Source organism: Castor canadensis, chromosome 15, assembly GCF_047511655.1.
Source record: "Castor canadensis chromosome 15, mCasCan1.hap1v2, whole genome shotgun sequence".
NCBI classification, from domain to species: Eukaryota; Metazoa; Chordata; class Mammalia; order Rodentia; family Castoridae; genus Castor; species Castor canadensis.
The window spans coordinates 87,537,482-87,558,266 of record NC_133400.1 but is presented as its reverse complement, the minus strand read 5'-3'; the positions used below and the strand labels follow the sequence as shown (position 1 = coordinate 87,558,266).

Below are 20,785 nucleotides of genomic sequence, written 5' to 3'. Positions count from 1 at the left end.
GACTTCAAACTATATTACAAAGCAATAACAATAAGAACAGCATGGTACTGGCACAAAAACAGACATGAAGACCAGTGGAACAGAATAGAGGACCCAGATATGAAGCCACACAACTATAACCAACTTATCTTTGACAAAGGAGCTAAAAATATATGATGGAGAAATAGCAGCCTCTTCAACAAAAACTGCTGGGAAAACTGGTTAGCAGTCTGCAAAAAACTGAAACTAGATCCATGTATATCACCCTATACCAAGATTAACTCAAAATGGATCAAGGAGCTTAATATCAGACCCCAAACTCTTAAGTTGATACAGGAAACAGTAGGAAATACTCTGGAGTTAGTAGGTATAGGTAAGAACTTTCTCAATGAAACCCCAGCAGCTCAGCAACTAAGAGATAGCATAGATAAATGGGACCTCATAAAGCTAAAAAGCTTCTGTTCATCAAAAGAAATGGTCTCTAAACTGAAGAGAACACTCACAGAGTGGGAGAAAATATTTGCCAACTATACATCAGACAAAGGACTGATAACCAGAATATATAGGGAACTTAAAAAACTAAATTCTCCCAAAACTAAAGAACCAATAAAGAAATGGGCAAGTGAACTAAACAGAACTTTCTGAAAAGAAGAAATTCAAATGGCCAAAAAACACATGAAAAAATGCTCACCATCTCTAGCAATAAAGGAAATGCAAATTAAAACCACACTAAGATTCCACCTCACCCCTGTTAGAATAGCCATCGTCAGCAACACCACCAACAACAGGTGTTGGCGAGGATGCAGGGAAAAAGGAACCCTCTTACACTGTTGGTGGGAATGTAGACTAGTACAACCACTCTGGAAAAAAATTTGGAGGCTACTTAAAAAGCTAGACATCGATCTACCATTTGATCCAGCAATACCACTCTTGGGGATATACCCAAAAGACTGTGACACAGGTTACTCCAGAGGCACCTGCACACCCATGTTTATTGCGGCACTATTCACAATAGCCAAGTTATGGAAACAGCCAAGATGCCCCACCACTGACGAATGGATTAAGAAAATGTGGTATCTATACACAATGGAATTTTATGCAGCCATGAAGAAGAACAAAATGTTATCATTCGCTGGTAAATGGATGGAATTGGAGAACATCATTCTGAGTGAGGTTAGCCTGGCCCAAAAGACCAAAAATCGTATGTTCTCCCTCATATGTGGACATTAGATCAAGGGTAAACACAACAAGGGGATTGGACTTTGAGCATATGATAAAAGCGAGAGCACAGGAGGGAGGTGTGAGGATAGGTAAGACACCTAAAAAATTAGCTAGCATTTGTTGCCCTCAATGCAGAGATACTAAAGCAGATACCTTAAAGCAACTGAGGCCAATAGGAAAAGGGGACCAGGAACTAGAGAAAAGGTTAGATCAAAAAGAATTAACCTAGAAGGTAACACGCACGCACAGGAAATCAAAGTGAGTCAATGCCCTGTATAGCTATCCTTATCTCAACCAGCAAAAACCCTTGTTCCTTCCTATTATTGCTTATACTCTCTCTACAACAAAATTAGAAATAAGGGCAAAATAGTTTCTGCTGGGTATTGGGGGGGGAGAGGGAGGGGGCGGAGTGGGTGGTAAGGGAGGGGATGGGGGCAGGGGGGAGAAATGACCCAAGCCTTGTATGCACATAAGAATAATAAAAGAAAAAAAAAAGGCATTGTGTTAAATCCACAAGGAGAGAACAGTTAATCAGACACAAACCTGCCATCAAACGCACTTAAAAGATTTGCAGGGGAAAAGAGCAAATATCAGGTGATCATCATTATCATCGTCATCATCATCATAACCCAACAATTACTGAGCTCTCACTCTGGGTCAACTACTTTGCATAAATTAATGCTTCACTGTGTGAAGCTCCTATTCCTTTTTACAGATGCAGGAGCTTTATTACAGGGCTACAGTCATGTTTTTAGGTAATAGTTGGCAACTGAGCTAAAATCCATTAGCCATCTATCTACTACCTGCAGGATATGAGACTGCTGGGCTCTCTCTCATGCATTTTCTACATGTCAGATACTTTGACGACAGTTAGCTTTCTCACTGACATCAGGATTACAAGTATCACCTAACACAGAACCTGGACCTATCCACAGCTGGGAAACACAGTCTGAGCCTGAATGACTTCTCTCATGCAAAGTCATTAACTAACCTGGATGCTGGGGTGAGAAAGTGAGTTTTCTTTTCTTTTTTCTTTCTCTTTTTTGCAGAAATAGAGATTAAACCCAAGCTCTCATGTATGCTAGGCAAGCACTCTACTACTTGTGCCACACCTCAAGCCCACAAAGTGAATTTTCTATACTTTTTGGTCTTCCAAATATCAGTTCCAGGTCTGAGGCATTTTGGCATTGTTAAACACCCCACTCTTATTCTACTTGTCTGGTCATTTCTCTCTGGTCTCATTTGTACACATCCCTGTCCAACAAGCCTTTCTGGCCTGCTCTGGACACTCTGCAGAGCCACAGGCACTGAATTCAGATTTTGCGCTTTCACTTGTTCGATTATCATTTAGCATGCCGCAGCCCTCATGTCACAATTATCTCGAATTTTCCACTCCAGGTGCAGTTCTTTTTAATATATGTGTCTCATTACCCAATTTGACATTTCAGCCTTACTGGCATAATAAGTATTAGAGACAGATAGAAGCAAATATTTAATATAAACGATGAGTTGGGATTTATTGTGATTAAAATTAGACTATGTTGTATTTTTCAAAATCATTTCAATAAGTGGAAGTCTACTTTAAAGATCAGAATTTGATCTGGCGGAGTGGCTCAAGTGGTAGAGCGCCTGCCTAACAAGTGTGAGGCCCTGAGTTCAAACCCCAGTACCGCCAACATAAAAATCAGAATTTGAGAAAATCCTAAATTATTCTGCTTGCCAATGAACCAAAATACCTGCATCTTACATCAAACCTCCAGAACACACTTTTTGTTCATTTTAGAAAGAATACGATGTTGTTGAATATTTAAAAACAGGTTTTTAGGGTGAAGGATGTAGCTCAGAAATACAGGCTTGCCTAGCATACACAAGGCCCCGGTTCAATCCCCAGCACTACAAAGCAAAAACAAAACAAAAAGTACAGATTTTTAGAAAACGACCCCATAATTCTGTACTCTAATATAAAATTATTATTTTCTATCACTTTATAGGCTTCTGTTAACTTTGCCTTTGACATAGTTAATGTATGTGACATTACAGTAGCTGTACAATTTTGTCTTTTTTATTATCACATTGCATCTTATGAATTGCTTCCATCTCCCTGAATATTTAGGCTGATGGAATGTTTTTGCTGCAGTAAATATTACCAAACAGGTTCATGCATGTAATAGTCCCAGTATTTTAGAAGGTGTGCCTAGGATTGGATTCCCAAGAATGGGATTACTGAGTCAAAAATCTTAAAGAATTTTTAATCTCCCAATAGAGTATGGTTCTTCTTTGAAAAACGTCCAAGGCACTGTTTTTGTTTTGTGGCTACCTCTCAAATTCCCTCAGAATTCAAGGCCTTTGTGGAAAGGGTGCCATTTCTTTTGCAGGCTTCTCTGAGTCATCCCAGATCTGAGCACCTCCTGCAGGTGGTACTCACCTTCCCCTTTCCCGCTGCCCTTCTGCCTGCTGTTGTGGAGTGGCAGCACCTCTAAGGACGTAATGCCTGACTTCTCCAGAACATTCACGTCCACGGTCAGCCTCCCAACCAGCTGCTGGGGTCGCACGCTGACGGTGTGCTCGTACATCCCACGCCGCCTCTGCAGAAGTTCTTCATAACTTAGAAAGAAGGCAGCTTTGTCCTTGCTGGGAATCACTAAAGAAGCTCTAAACGTGTCAGTCTCCTGCTCCCTGTCAGGAAGAAAAAGGGGTAACAGGCAAGGCTCAGATGAGAAAAAGCCAGGTTTCCTCGGCCTCTCAGGATGCTGGCCGTTTGCTCTTAACCAGTATGGTATGCCAGGGAGAACAGTGAGCAGGGCAGGGTGAGTCTTTAGGTAGGAAAAATAAAAAGTAGTTTTGCAAAAAGTGAAGATTTGCGCTGGAGAAAGGTTACCCAGGCCAAAGGATACCAACTAGGATAAAGTCAAAGACTACTGACCACCCCTGCTTTCCCTGAGACAGTCCCAAGGGAGAATGAAAGAAGGAGATCAGAAAGGAGACATTTCAGTGGGTGACCAGCTAGAAGAGCAGCCAACTGCACTCTGCCCTTTACAGGCAGGGCCAAGAGAATGCTGACATTTTACCTAATTCTAAAATAGCTAATACACAAGGTTTCTGCACCCCGAGGAAGTCTAGTGGATGTGTTTAGAGGGAAATAAAATAAAGCACTACAAAGCTTATAAAAATTCAAACCATTACAAAAGTTTTCGGTACTTGGAATGAGAGTTCTCTGATTCAAGATGGCAGACTGACCACCAAAAGATGAAGAATGGGAGGGACAACTGTTGAGTAGGACACTTAGAAGAGTTTCCAGAAGACTTGGAGGATTTAGTAGAGAGAACCCTAAAAAGGTTACCAGAGGCTGGATAGAGGAATGGGGAGGAAAGGGGAGACGAGAAAAGGTTGGTCCATTGGTACAACATTACTGATAGACAGAAGGGATAATTTCTGTTGTTCTATGGCACAGTCAGGTGAATACAGCTAACAGTAATGTATATCTCAACATAGAAGAGAAAACATATACCAGATGTCCCCACTTATTTGTGGAAGCTAAAAAAGTTGATCAGATATAAGTAGAGGCTAGAATAGATGTCACTAAAAGCCAAGATGAAGTGGTAGGGAGAAGAGAAAGAAATAGAGTGGATAATGAGTAACAAAATATACTTGAGAGGGGAGTAGTTCTAATTTTCTGTAACACAGTAGGCCCACTATAATCTACAATAATTAATTATGTATTTCAAAATAACCAGAGAACAGCTTGAAGGTCTCCAACACATAGAAATGATATTTGAAGAGCTAGAAATGCTAATTACCCCTGACTTGGTCATTATACATTGTGTATGTGTGTCATACTATGAAACTGTACCAAATAAATAAGTGCAAATACTATATGTTAATAAAATTCTAATATAAATAATAAAAGTTTATGGTGATGGATATTGCTAATTGCTTTGAACTGATTGTTACCCAGTGTATATCTGAATCAAAACATCATATTGTACCTCATAAACATGTAGGAATACCACATGTCAATCAAAAAGTAAAATTAATTTTTAAAAGGAATAAAGGAACTTTACAGTTCAGAACATTCTGGAAAGGGTTGGCATAGGAAAGAATCAAACTGTCTGCTGGAACACCAGACTGCAGGCTCTGAGTTCAGGAGGACACCACAGGGTAAGGGTGAGAAAGGGGAGGTAATTCCAAGACCTTGTATAAATGGATGACCAGGCTGAAAGACTTCCTGTGCTTCTCTTCCCCAGGAAAGAGACACTAGTACTGAGATGGAAAAGCTTCCCTGGACACTGGGTGAAACTTCAGAGAGCAGAGAGAAAACATGCAAAAGGACCGGTGTAAGATCACTTAGATGCATCGTCAGTAAATGGATGTTACAAGACAATCCAGCAAGGCTTCAAGTTCAGGAGGAGCGCCTGGAGATGTACCTTAGGGTAGAGCACTTGCCTAGCATGAGCCAAGATCCTGGGTTTGATCCCCGGGACCACAAAAATAATAAAGATAATAATAAAAAGAAGTTCAGAAGGAAAATTATTTTAACCTTAAATTCCATACACAGCCAAAAATTGAATCAAAGCCTCAAGAAGTTTGTCCTTCATGTACCCATTCTGAGAAAGTTCCTTCAGAATCAACGTGAAAACCAAGAAAGAGGGAAATATGTAATACAAGAAATAACAAAACGATCCAAAAGAAAATGTCTTGCAGTAGTGCCGCAAAGTAATAAAAGCGTAGAACACACGATTGCACGGAGGACATAAGAGAAGGTTTTAACAGCTCTGAAGTGAAGTAAGGCTGTCTCCTGAGCCAGACTGTCTCGCAACTGCCATCGTCCAAGCAGCAGGGGTGGGGGGTGCAGAGGGCGCTGCTTGCAGAAACTTCGTTATAGCCATTCATTCTGTTCTCATTTCGAATGAGTGATGTTGTCTCACTAGATGTTAACGGTGACAAAATTAAATCCTGTCTCATAAGAGAAAACCAATTAGAGACTCAAGAGAAGCAGACTTGTATGGATGGATGGGTCAACTAAACTACACCGGGGCTTGATTCTGAACACTGTGATAAAGATGGCTTGGGATCCAACTGTAGTTCAGCAAAGTGAGGTTTTAATAACTCGCTGAGCCAAGGAGATGGCATTCCAGAGGCCCAGCAGGGCATCTCCCAAACAAAGGAGGGAACAGAGTTATTATAGGAGTGGGGGAAGGGTGGAGTGTAGGTTAAAGTTCAACAAGGCAGTGTTTGGACAGCAGCGCTGTGTGTAAAACAGCCTGGCCTGAGAAGAAGAGTCAAGGTTCCATGGCCTTGGCAACTGTAACATTGAGAAAAACGTGGAATATTGTGTCTGAAAATCCCTTATCTGAAGCTCTAGAGCTCATTTGTTTTCTGTCTCAAAGTGAACCCATTACTGAGGTCTTCCAGACAAGAGATGTTCCATCCTCACTGACGGAAATTCTGACAGCAAAGTTTCTGACCATCTATAACTTTAGAGAACTAGCTTTCTCAAAGCTATGTCCTTCTAGTAATGAACACAATCAGGTTTCCAAGCTCTCACTTTTTAATCTAGATACAAGGATCACTATTCTGCAAAGGAAACAGAGACCTTCACATTGGGCTGATAGATGGAGAACTCCAATCAGTGTGCTAAGTAACTCCACACGTTACATGATCATTTATTCATTTTCAGTGTTTAGAGTTAGCTTATAGACAAAGGATACAAATGTCATTATAGATCAGAAACTAAAATGTTAATAACTCTGACAAGATAGTAAGTTATTTCATAATTAAAGATAGGTATAGGAAATAAAGAAAGAAAGGTAGACTGAAAGGTAGGCGGTAGGAGAAGCAATGTTACCATTTAAGATAGTAGAGCTAAGCCAGGTGCAGGTGGCTCATGCCTGCAAACTTAGCTACTTGGGAGGCTGAGATTAGGAAATCATGGTTTGAGGATTGCCAGGGGAAACAGTTCTCAAGACCCCAATTCCAAACTAACCAGAGCAAAAGGGACTGGAAGTATGGCACAAAAAGTAGAAGAGTGATTGCTTTGCAAGCACAAACCCCAGTCTCACCAAAAAAAAAAAAAAAAAAGATACTAAACTTTATTGGCTTGCTAGGCAGGAGCTCTATCACTTGAGCCACTCCACCAGCCATAAACTTTATTGTTAGAAAAATAAATAATAATAATGTAAAATGTTAATACCAATATAAAATGTAGAATTCAAAGAGGAAGTGGGATTATTCTAAATTTGCTAAATCCTCTTTCTTCACAGTAGAAACTCAACCCATCTTTTTCTATTAAGAAATCAAGAAAAATCATATGAATATATTACCATGAAACCCATTACTTTGTACAGCTAATATACAGTAATAATTTTTTTAATTTAAAAAAACTGAGAAAAATCAACACTATCACATTATCTAGACAGAGGGGTAGCTATGAAAAAACTTAGCACATAAATATTAGAAGTGGATGTCTCTAGGAAGTAAGCACTGAGTTACAGACAGTATAATCTTCCTTCTTATTATCAATGCTTACCTACTATATTTTAAGTCAGGTATATTTATTATCTTGATAAAGAGAAAAGATTTGAAGGAAGGGGAGAGATAAGTAGGTAAAATGTGACACTTTGCTTTCTTGAATTTTTAATTCCTTAATTGAACAATACTTACTCATTATCTTCAGTGGCTTTATTCCTTTTCTCTTTTACCCTATCACCATTTTTCTTTTCTCTCTCTGTAATTTCACCCTGATACACCTTGTCTCCAATGAGCCTGAAACATAAGAGACAGCTGTGTTACCAAGCTTGTAGTTCCAACACAAATTAAAATATGGAGCTCAGAACCATGACAACCTCAGAAAATATTTTTATTTGCCTCTTGGATGTGTAGATAGAATGCATTCCAGAGTAGGGCACCAGCCTGGAATCATTCATTTCATTCTAGGGCAATTTTCAACAGGTCCAAAGGGTCAGATCCAACCCAGGGTGTCTCTAGGATTCTCCAGGAGAAAATCACAAAATCTGTTTAGACTTCCATGAGGATTCACCAACTTGAATCTTGCCCAAATAAAAAATTAAACCCAAACACCTACTCTGTTTTACATGGCTTTACTTCTTGAATCAGAAAAAGAGGAAATATATTCAATCTAGTATATTAAAGACTTCATACTGTCTCATTGTTCAGGTCTCTACTCAAACACACTCTCTTAGCTACCACTCTGATTTCCCCAACTAAAGAGGCCCCTCTTGCAGGATATGATGATGCACTCCTCAGATGCCAGCACTCCTCCCTGAGGAGGGAGGACTGTGAATTTGAAGCTAGTCTGAACTACATAGCGAGACCCTGTCTCAAAAAAAATCCCCAGTCCTATTTGCCATCTTTATACTATAAAATTTTCTATTATTTAAAATGATTTAGTTCATTAATTTGTTTACTTAATTATTGACTATTTCTCCCCATGGAATTCCTACAGCAAAGCAACAGTGTCTTTTTTCACGGAAATATTCCAGTGCTCTCAGAGTGCCTTTCAGAGTGGATCAGGAAGGAAGGAGGGAAGGAAAGAAAGAGGGAAGGAAGAGGGGAAGAAGAGAGGAATAGAACAAAAGAAGAGAGAATGGAAAGGCAAGTGGATGGGAGGAAAGGAGAAAGGAAAGAGGGAGGGAGGGAGGGAGGAAGGGAGGAGGAAGGAAAGAAGGAAGGAAGGAAGGAAGGAAGGAAGGATGAATTCAATCTTCTGGGACACAAATTCTCACGGTCAAAGGACTGTGGACCTCGCGTTATCTTAGGCTCCCTGACCACCAACATGGAAATCTCCATCTCTGACCAGTGTATCACATACATGGTGAAGTTGGTGATGAACGCTGGGGCTGGAATCTGCACCTGGAACTGTACATCCTGCTCCTCCGAAGCTCTGTTCAGCATTTTGCAGGAAATTGTGGTGAAAGCATAACGAGAAATAATAGTGGACTTCACCGAGAATTCTGTCATCAAGGGCTTGGTTTTCTGTCAGAATTAAAACACACAGTGTTCTCAGTGATGCACGAACGCATGAATCAAACACTTTGGAGACAAGTAGGTCTTGTCTCCATACTGGCAATAATCTCCCAACTTGACAGCAAGTGTTTGGCACGTGGTTCCTGTCTCCCTTCTTTGTCTTATCCCAATTTCACCATTTTAAACTCTCTTTATTTGTAAAAACAACCTTGAACGAACAGGTAATTCATGGCACAGAAACAGTTCTCAGCAACTCGGAAGGCAGACACAGAAGGACTGCAATCATAGGTCAGTCTAGGCACAGTTAGTATAAGACCCTATCTGAAAACTAAAATAAAAAGCCAAAGGACTTGGGTGTAGCTCAAGTGGTACCGTATTTGCTCAGCAAGCATAAACCCTGGGTTCAACCCCGAGTACCTCAAAAATGAGAGGGGGGGAGGAAGGAGGGAGGAAAGAGGAAGGAGGGAAGGAAGGAAAGAAGGAAGGAAGGAAGGAGAGAGAGAAAGAAGAAAGAGAGTAAAGAGAGAGAGAGAAAGAAAGAGAACTCTTTTAAACTAATTTTAACAAGAGAACCCAGTGAAGCATTCCAATTTAACAGAAAATAGTTTTATTATTTTTTTCTTTTTCTTAATATGGTTGTACTGGAGGTACATTGTGGCATTTACAAAAGTTCTTACAATATATCATAGTTGAATTCACCCCTCCATCATTCTCCTTTATCCTCCTCCGTCTATTCCTGGGTGATTTCAACAGGTCTCACTTTTCCACTTACATACATTAGAATATAATACAGAAAATAGTTTTAGACATACATAACGTCAAAAACACTTTTCTGCTACCAACTCTTAGATCATGTTTACAGGATCTCTGAATTGACCACAACCTCAGAACATGTCTAAAGAAATTCTCACATTTTCAAATTCATTTCAATACCTACATACAAGGGCTTCCCTGTCTGGACTCTGATCACGTTATTGTACAGAGGGAATTTGCAGTGAACTCTGAAGACTATTTGGGGATTTCAAACCCACAAAAAGAAAAACTTAAGTCTGTGCTCTTTAAATTTATCCCAAAAGCTTCTGCTAGGGGCAGTAGCTTATTGTAAAAATTTAAGTGCCTGGCAAAACCATTCATTAGGTTTTCTAGTCCCCACACAGTGCTACATTGGGCAGGAAAAGTTCAAAGAAGAAAAGAAACACACAGGAGGAAAGGTACCACTAACTGTCAATTCTCTAACTCCAGGAACTGACTAAGGAATTGACAGCCATGTTAGGCTGATGTGTCCCTCTCCCCAAATTTATATGCTGACCCCTCAAACCATATCGTGATGGTATTTAGAAGTGGTGACTTTGGGAGTAACTAGGGTTAGATGAGGTCATGAGGATGGAGCCCTCATGATGGGATAAGTGGCCTAATAAGAGAAAACACTGGAAAGCTCTCTCTCTCCCTCCCTTCTCTCTTCCTCTCTCCCTCTCTGTTTCTTCTCTCTCCCTCTCTGCTTCTCTATCTCTTTCTCCCAATGCACATACACCATGAAAATACCATGTGCACACACACACAGCAAGAAGATGGTCATTTTCAAGTCAGGATGACCAAAAACTACTCCACCTTGACCTTAGACTTACCAACCTCTAGAATGCTAAGAAATAAATTCTGTTCTCTTAGCCACTCAATCTATGGTATTGGTTATAGAACAAGCAGACTAAGACAAAATAGTATTCCACTATAGTCTTTGGAAGTACATATAAAGTAGGCATTTTATTCTCATTTTGTAGAGAGTAGCAAGACAAGCTTTCTAAGAGAAAAAGGTGGGACTTGAACCTAATCCAACTTGCTCCAAAGTCCACACTTGCCTCCATCATGTGATGTTGCCTGGCAGCTCCGTGTGGACAGATCTATTTATCTTTGTGTACTCAGACCCCAGCCGGGTCCCTCAATAAATGTTGAGTAGAGCCAGCTTACGCTGATGGGATCATACTCTCTCCTATTGGCCAATGCCTGGGAATTCAACCTTTGTCTGCTTCATCAATTTGTTTACAGCCCTAAGCTCATTTTCAAAATACATACAAGGTCATAACCTGTGAATGTCGACATTGCTGCTGTGATGTAAAGGGTGATCCCAAGCCTGTTTTCAATGGGTTTCCACAGAGGGCTATTATTCTATTTAAACCCACGGTTACCCCAAACCATTGAGTCAAATCATTCTCAGCTCAAAGATATTTTATGAGATGTGTTAAGAGAAATGCATATAAATATAAAAGCATATCCGAAGATATGTTCAACACCCACAGAGGGTGAGCAGCAAGGATCAGAGCCAAGCATGTGAGGAAGAACAGAGAACTAGCAGTGCTCTGTGGAGAGTGTCAGAAAGATTGGTCTTTGTGATGGTTTGTGGCAGAACTTCCAGGCTTGGTGACTCCCAAAAGCTGAAGACAGCTCAGGGAAAATGTTGGGGATATTATACATCCTTCCTAGAAAATTAGAAAAGATGAATACATAGAGTTCAATTAAGTAATGATAAAGTTTTTTTTTTTTTAATGAGCCTGTTTGAAACTCATGGCCTAACAGAGGAAAAGAAACTCTCCAGTTTGGTTTGGCGAAGAGTCATTTCAAAAAGAGAGGTTCTCAAAGTGTGGTCCCCGGACCACAGCATCAGCCTCACCCAGAAATGTGTTAGAAAGGCAGATTCTCAGATTCCACCCCAACCCCACAGGATCAGAAACACAGAGGATGGGCCAGTAATCTGTGTTATAACGAGCCTTTAACATGATTCTCGTGTATCCCCAAGTTTAAGAACCATCATTTTAAAGTAAATTAACGAGGTGACTTTCTTTGTATATTTCTTCATCTTTAAATTGAGAAGGCTTGAACAAATCACTAAAATTTTATTCACTTCTGAGATCCACACATCTAAAACAAAGCCAACAGCGGGGACTAAACCCTTGGAGTGTAGGAAGTTAGTCCTGAATTCAGAAAAGACTGGACTGTGCAACATTCTTTTATGAAAATCTAGTCTCTCTAGGACAAAATCTATCTCTCTCCTCAGAAATGATTTGGATGAAAAAAGATTCCAGAGTAGTTTAAGTCAAATACTTCTATTAAGTGATCTCATTTTTTAAAATTACTACATTTTAGTAAAGACAATGATAAAGATGTTAACAACATAATAACATATTGGATTTTTTAAAAATTAAAATCTTGTATCTTATCATCTTTCAAAAAAAAAACCCTCAGGTGAATTAAACCATAAATTAAGATGAAGTGCTCATTCTGTGCTATTTCAGGAAACAGATTTTCTTCCTAAATTAGACAAGATTAAATATATATTCTTTTATCTCTATATTTGAGCTGATATACAAATAAAAATGGTCCATGACTGAGCTCTTGTGAATTTGTGAAGAGTGTAAAAGACAGTTCTGATTTCTATAGATTTATTAGAAAGTAGTAGGAATTGATGCTAAAAAGAAAAGGGAGGCCTGTGAACTATGAAAATTCTAGCTTTATCATTTTCTGCTTTATTTAAAATTTAAACTTTATTTAAAAAAAGTATCAAAGCATATATGGACATGGTTTAAAAAAATCCAATTACACCAAGTATAAAATGAAGGATAAGAATCCTCCTCCTCCTCCTGGATTCATGCTCCCATTCCTCAGAGGTAACAGGTAGCAAGTGGTGTGGGGTCCACCCTCCCATAAGCGGTTGCTGCGCTCATGTGCTTTCGTTCCAACTCGTGCAATAGTGGCTTGTTCATCTTTCTTTACCTCTTCCAGTTATCTCAAGCTACATAAAACACCACTCAAAATCTTAGTGGTTTAAAGCAACAACAGTCTTTGTATTTTCTTGCATGGCTTCTGAGGGCTAGAAATTACAGAAGGACTTGGCAGAGTGGCCCAGCTCACATGGTGGCTGCAGCTGGAACACCGGGTTTCCGAAGCAGCTCAGAGCTGGTTGGTGACTCTATTTTATGTTGCTCCAGAGCCTCTCCAGGTGGTTCCAAGTGAATAAGTTTAAGGAGACTCACAGTATGGGCACCTCCCGGGTTTGCCAGAATGACTGTGTGATAGTAGCCAGAGGTTCACTGACTACAGGGTAGCTTTCCCTACAGCAAGGTGAAACCTGTATCCTGTTATATGTCCTAGCCTCAAAAATCACAAAGATTACTTTGGTCATACTCTGTTGCCCAAAACAGTCACAAAAGCAGCCTCAATTTCAATGGCATAAGGCACAGATCCTATCTCTATGGGAGAAGTGGAGTGCCAAAGTGCTGCCATCTTTGGAAAATGCAATCTACCACTGAACAAAAAGGTATACCTTTTTAAAAAAATAGTAGTACTAGAGTTTGAACTCAGGGCCTTGGGCTTGCTGAGCAGGTGCTCTACCACTTGAACCATGCCCCCAGCCCTTTTTGCTTTAGTTGTTTTTCTGATAGGGTCTCACATTTTTGCCCAGGATTGGCCTGAGAGCAGGCCTCCCTTGTAGCTGGGATTACAGGTGTGTACCACCATGCTTAGTTTATTTGTTGACAGGGAAACTCAAACTCAATAACTTTTTGCCAGGGCTGATCTTGAACCTCAATCCTCTCAATTTCTGCCCCCCGAGTAGCTAGGATTATAGACATGAGTCACCATACTCAGCAAAATTCTGTGTGTTTTTGTGGTGGTACTGGGGTTTGAACCATTTTTGATCCACTTTTATGGATGCATTATATTTTAAATAACCAGGCCCTATCATCCATCCATCCTTTATAATTATTTTTTATTATTATTCTTTCAAAATGTTTAAAGTTCAGAAAACAGCATTTAAAAATTAAGAACTTTCACATAAAAGTCCACAATGCCCACTTCTGTTGAAACAGAAAATGGGGTGACTCTGGTCACATAACCTGCCTGCAGCGATGGTAGTTACCCCTTTGCCTAAGACTCGTATCCTGAATTCTCTTCCATTCACCCCAGGCAGTGACAGAAAACTGGAACATCTGCCCAGGCTCTGTACACATGTTCTTGACCTTGAGTAGAAATGAGTCATTTTATTCAGTACAGAGTTACTGAAACTCTGAAGTGTTTCTAATCTGTTGGCATTTTGTTTCTTAGGTTTTGTAAACTAGACTTCTGTAGATCAAAAATGTCCCTGAAATATTTTTGGAAGAGGTTACAGTGTAAATTGTAAAGACCAAATATAAAAGGAAATGGACCTTCAAGTTAGACCCCCTCACTGCCAATGCAGGCCAAAGTCATTACTGTGTGACTTTTCCAGGTCACACAGGTAGTAAATCCAAAGCCCCTGATTTCCAAACCAGCCTCTCTCATAAAAGGATTCCAGAGGCAGCCTCACTACCCAAGGCCTACACACCAACAGTTTTCAGATAATCAATAAGATACAGAACTCCAAAAGCACACTAAATTTAACTTGTTCTTTGTTGCTGATTCAAAAGTTACTTGTGAAGTTCAGTTATCATCCACTGAAGTGTAAGCACTAAAAACAGAACATTAAACCGAATCTATTCTGCACTGTCGTTGCATTCCAATATTTTCCAAAAATTTTTGTCAACTTACCATTTAACTATTTTACAGTAAAGTAGGGGACTTGGTGGGGGAGGCCTATTAAGTTTATTTCTTAGTTAAACGGAACTTTGTAGCTCTAGCTGCATTGTATTCCAAATTCACCTCCCTCAGTTAATGGTTTTTGCCCAGTATTATTTTAAAATAATTAAGCATCTTCTTGGCACACTGGACTATTTTTGAAGTCATGTTGACTTGTTCTTATTTATGAGATAAGAAATAATTTTGTTGAATTTAACGTATGAAAATTACTAGACACCTGACAAAATTTCAAGTTTATTACGGAATCTTTCTCTTGCCTTCAATTGAGATTATGGATATACTAGAATTTTCCACAATATTACAGAAAGAATCTGAACCACAGTTTTTGGGCCCAAGAGAAAAGCTGAAAAGAGTTTCAAGAAACTATTTTAGTTTTTACAGCTTTTCCAAGACACTATTTTCCCTGGAGTCCCTGCTGTTATTTAAACACCACAGGCTTGCCCTCTTGCTAAAACACTCTTGGTCTAGAATCTACCAGAATTGACTATGTACAAATCTCTAACTACTCCAGCCCCCAATCTTTTACTCTCTGCCCCTTCTATATTGCAGATAATACATGGAGAACAAGAACCATGAGTTCTTCCTCTTCTTTTTTTAATCCACAGCTAAAAAAGCATTTACGGAATTGAATTGAATTTTATGAATCTTAAAAGAAAAATATATACCCACCAAAAATAAAGTGTAATAAACTAGTATTTATTAAGCATTGTTTTAGACTAAATTCCACAAAGAGTTGGGAAAAACATTAACATGATTCTTCTCTCAAAGCACTTATAATTTTATGGGGAAGAAAGGGCAAAAATTATAAAGCAGTTTAGGAAGGCAAAAATATATGTAAAGATTATATATATGTATATATGCATGTATCTCCAGATAGGTAGGTAGGTAGGTAGGTAGATAAATGGAGAGAGAGACAGAGAGAGAGAGATGAATAACAGATAGATAATAGATAGATAGATAGATAGATAGATAGATAGATAGATAGATAGATAGATAAGTGTGTATCTCCAGATAGGTAGGTAGGTAGATAGATACATAGATAGAGACATTGATTATAAGATCTTCCAGAGTTCAGAAGAAAGATGCGAGAGGATACAGCTCAGTGGTAGAGTGCTTGTCTAGTACTCACCAGGCTCTGGGTTTCATCCCCAGCACTACAAATAAACACAACAAAACTCCAAGAGAAAGATAAGGCAATGGTGTCTATAAAAAGTAAGAGAAGGTTTTAAAATAGGTGCAGAATTTGAAAGAGGTGAAAGCGTATAAAAACAACATTTTATGAACACCAAAGCCATGGAAGCAAGAATGAACCGTGGCACATTCCATGGACAGTGAGAGAAGGGAACACTGTGAGAAGTGTATTAGACACGGGCAGGTAGAACAGACAGGAAATGACACACACACAAAAAAAAACCAGAACTCTGAATGGTAGAAGTTCATGAAAATTTGTCATAAAAGGAAAATATAAAATAGTTGCCTCAATTTTTCCCACTACACAGTTGTTAACATTCAAAATGGTTTCCATATTTATATCTAAGTAATTATTTTATTTTGGGATGTCAACTTGAAAATAGGTGGCAAAAAAAAGTTTCCTGTGACATAATGTAATTTCTTCATTATTTTTTCCTACAAAAGCAAAACAGATGGAAAAGTAGTTTGAGGTAGGGAGTGTCTTAATTAGCTGCCTAAGGGACCAAGGGTTTTGTATGACTCAGTGAGTCACTTAAAATCAAGTCACCCAGAGGATGTCCTCAATTACCCAAGTTGCCATCTGGAAATTTAGCTGAAGAATGTTTGGGATGGCAGTTGCCAGCACCCTGGCCCCAGTGCCTTTTCCTAGAAGATTAATCTTTGGTTGTTTTATTCTGGTCTACCCATAACTTGGGAGGTTCTCTTCCACTATTAGAAATCACCTAAGTCCCCTCTCCTTTGTTTTATAGAGAGAAACTTGAGTGTGGCAGTTGGCTAACTCAGGGTCCAAAGATGCTTACTAAATCTTAATGCCTCTCCTTTTTGAGAAAAAGGATATAGTGCCTGTTGTTCCTACATGAAGTAGAAGTCAAGGACATGTCCCTGAATGCTGAATTATCACCTCGGGAAAATAGTTTCACCTCTTTGCAGACAGAGGACGGCAACACTTCTGAGTTGTCTGTGTGCAGTAGTAATTTCTACTCAGCAGTATTTCCCACTATTTAGAGAGAAGAAGGAACATAAGATGTAATCGTCATCTTTATATAGTACCCATTCTATACATCACCTGAAAATGTTAAGTCATGATGGTTGTGACCATACTTGGGAAGCCTCAGTGATGTCCAGAATCATGTCACCTGCTATGCTGGCTATAGTTTGTCTGTTCTTGAGGCTCTGGCATTTGGGGCTATGATCCTGGAGAGGCTGCCTCTCCCAGGATAGCTTGTTCCTGGATAGCAGACAACTGGACAATCACCTGGCAGCACATATGTGACACAATCCAAACAACCCAAGGCCACACCCGACCACCTCTTCTATCAAACTCACACAGCAAGCCATTTCTGTTGCTTTCCTATATCACCCCACTGCCAGGTTCCAGACAAAACTCGGACAAGTGCAAGAGCAGGGCCTGGCAAAATTACTTACTGTCCAACCCTGCCTTGCCTGTTCCTTCCCCTGAAAACCTAAGAGACACTTTGGACCATGCATGCTCCGCCATCTGCCACCTGATATCCTAGTGCCACCCCGTGTGGCTCTGTGTGTGTGCTGGGCTCGTTACTAGGAATCTGTGAGTGCAAACTTTTTCCTTCATGACAATAGTTTCTGTGTCTGCATGTTTTACTGTCCTGAATCAAACACATCCAGGATACAGATTTTAGAATATACTTGCTATGAGGAAGCCAACAAGACAGGGCCCCTCCTGTCAGGAAGATAAACGACAGCAGTGAATCGTTTTAGGAAAACTCAGCCCATATCTGTTGAGCACCATGGGAACTCAGATACTCTGCCTTTCAAAACTGTAAATAATCCATGTGTAGGAGGGGCAGAGAGCTACATAAAAAGGCTACCTAATTAATTCAGAATAAAATCAAGCAAATCCCTGTAGTCCTTGCAACGAGGGAAGAGCACCAGCTGTGCTGTCCACATTCTGCTCATGAACTTAAGTGCAGAACATTCTAAGAGCTTCAATTAGGATGGGAAGGCTTAGAGGACAGAGTATGAAGGGCCCCAGAGAGTGAGGCTCCAGATGCAGGCAGGAGTGAGCACACACAGTCTTCTGGGTCCTTGGAGTTTATCCTTACAAGTGATATGGAGTCATAGAGGACATTCGCACAAGAGTGTAATGTGCCAGGCCTACTGCTGAAAACATCGTTCTGGTACCAGTTGGATGGGTAAAGTTCACATTAAAAATTATAATCCATGTAAAAATAAGACTGAAAATTCTGAACAGTTTTAAAGAGAAACTAAGAGATTATATGAAAGGCTGAGCCAAGCATCAAGAACATCTTTGCAACCAAGAACAAAAACTTAAAGGCTATAAAAGAAAAAATAAACTTATTTATACTTAGGACATTAAAACTTTCATACGGCAGTTGGGGGGTGGAGCTCAGTAGAAGAACACTTGCCTAGCATGTTCACAGCCCTGCATTCAATGCCCAGTACCACAAAAAAAAAAAGGAACAAACAAACAAAAGCCTTTTACATGGCAAATATATCACAAGCAGATTTCATAGACAAATGACAGATTAATGGGGAAATCTTTCCAGTCAGAAGACCCAAGGTGTCTACAGCATAAAGATCTCTGACACATTGGCAATTATGGGGATAAAAAAAATAGGCAGAGGATCTGAAAGAAGTGATTCAGAGAAGAACTATGCTGACTAGCTAACAGATCTATTTTGAAAGATCTAAATCTACATATCCTTAGGGAAATGTAAGTTAAAGGAACAATGAGATATCACTTTATATCTCAGAGGCTGGTAAATCAAGAAGAGTAATTTTATTGACTGATGGTAGAATTGCCTTAAATATTCGTCACTGCTGACAGAAATGGAATTAATACAGATAGTACTAAAAGTATTCAAAAAATAATCTGACATCTATCAAAATTAAAAACATACATGCACTTTGAATCAGCACTCCTAATTAAAAAAAAAACCTAAGACAGAATTAAAGGTATGTGAATAATAGAATACACAAAAAAGGGGGTTGTAGCAGTAGGGGCAAAAAATTGGAAACAAATTGACAGTTCACCAACAGCAGAATGCCTAATAAATTATATAGTCTGTCAACAGCATGGAATTTTATTCAACATTTAAAAATGGATGGAGCTAACCAGATAAAGTATTTTTGGGTAAAAATAATAAGGAAAAATATGCATAACTGAGAGGGAAGTTTGGTGTATTTCTAATAAAAATGGAATTGATTCAGGTAGTATTAAGAGTAATAGTATTTGAAATGTAGTCTGATACCATCTAAATGAAAAATATATATGCACATTGAATCAACACTCCTGATTAAATTCAGAGTTAAGAGCATGGACTCAGAGTTGGACACCTGTAATCCTAGTTACTTCAGAGGCTGAAATCTGGAGGATCATGCTGTAAGGACTGCCCCAGCAAAAAGTTTAGGAAACACCCATCTCAATAGCTAGGTACAGTAGAGCATACCTGTCACCCCAAGCTACACAGGAGGCTGAGATCGGGAGGATCTCAGTTCCAGGCCAGCCCAGGCAAAAAAAGTTTGCAAGGTTCTATCTCAAGGGAAAAAAGCTAGGTGTAGTGGGGTGCCCTTGTCATGCCAGCTATGGTGGAAGACTAAAATGGGAGGACTGTGGCCCAGGCTGACCTGGGCAAAAATAGGATTACAATTCAGGCCAGCCTGGGCAAAAAAAGGAGATCCTTGCTCCAAAATAACTAGACCAAAAAGGACCAGAGGCGTGGCTCAAGCAGTGGAGTGGCTGCATATGAAGCACAAAGCCCTGAGTTTAGATTCCAGTAGCACGAAAACAAAATGTGTGAACTCAAGCTGGGCAAGATGATACACACCTTCATCACAGCTACTCGGCAGACAGTGGTAGGAGAATCATAGTCTGAAGCAGGCCTGGGCAAATGTGTGAGACCCTATCTGAAAGACAAACTAAAGACAAAGGACTAGACTAGGGGCATGGCTCAGATGGTGCAAGGACCTGAGTTCAATCCTCAACCCACTGAAAAAAAAGGTGGACTCTGAAGTGTCCGATTATTGAGACTCAGACTTGGCTGAGCAACTGTGATCTTGGGGAAGTCACTCAATCTCTCTGAACCTCAGTTTTTTCATCTGCAAAATGCTGTAAAGAATTGTTTAGGAATAGAACAACACCTGGCATGTAGTGATTTCTCAGTCAACAACCGTCACTGAAGGGTCTAGAGCAATGATGAGAAAACTCGTGTGCAGTGGTGTGTGCTCAAGGGCACCTGTCACCTTCCCAATTACTAATATACTAAATATTTATTTAGCTTGCCTTTTTTTCTACCTCTACCCACTTTAGAACTCAAACTCTGTGAAAGATGGGCTATTTTGTCTGTTTTGTTATTGATGTATCCCAGTGCCTAGATCAGTGCTGAGCAATTGGTAGGCTCCCAAATATTTGTCAAATGAATGAATGAATGAATGACTATGTGTATATGTTTATTGCTGGAGACTATTCTTCACCATTTCTGGTATTTCTCACATTTTGCAAGCAGAAGCATGAGCTGCCTTCGTTCTGAACCATCTTTTTAAGATGTTTATACTTTGAACAGCCTTGGAAAACAGGTGGTGTCTCCTTCCACAGCAATGGACAACTTGACTTAATATTTAGAATAATAAAGAGAATTTTTTCCTCCATGGGTAAAGATCAGGCAGGTTTAGTGTTCACTGTTAAAGAATCAGTTCCTGGGCACAGGTAGCTCATGCTTGTAATTCTAGCTACTCAGGAGACAGAGATCAGGAGGACCATGGTTCAAAGCCAGCCTGGGCAGAGTTCTTGAGACCCTGTCTTGCAAAAATC

The 20,785-nt window shown here is 39.7% G+C and overlaps 1 protein-coding gene and 1 non-coding gene across 2 annotated transcripts in view; one reads left to right on the top strand and one right to left on the bottom strand.

The window, feature by feature from the left end:
* The window catches only part of Itih5 (inter-alpha-trypsin inhibitor heavy chain 5), an 88,192-nt gene that overhangs the window by 56,243 nt on the left and 11,164 nt on the right, over positions 1-20,785 (bottom strand). Inside the window, exons 3-5 of the mRNA XM_074056708.1 lie at positions 9,029-9,192; positions 7,861-7,962; positions 3,626-3,876 (exon numbers count right to left, since the gene is read on the bottom strand). Coding sequence (XP_073912809.1) covers positions 3,626-3,876; positions 7,861-7,962; positions 9,029-9,192 — 517 coding nt within the window. The remainder of the gene's footprint in view (positions 1-3,625; positions 3,877-7,860; positions 7,963-9,028; positions 9,193-20,785) is intronic.
* Positions 2,803-2,875, top strand: Trnav-aac (transfer RNA valine (anticodon AAC)). Its single transcript has one exon. It is a non-coding gene; the product is annotated as a tRNA-Val (tRNA).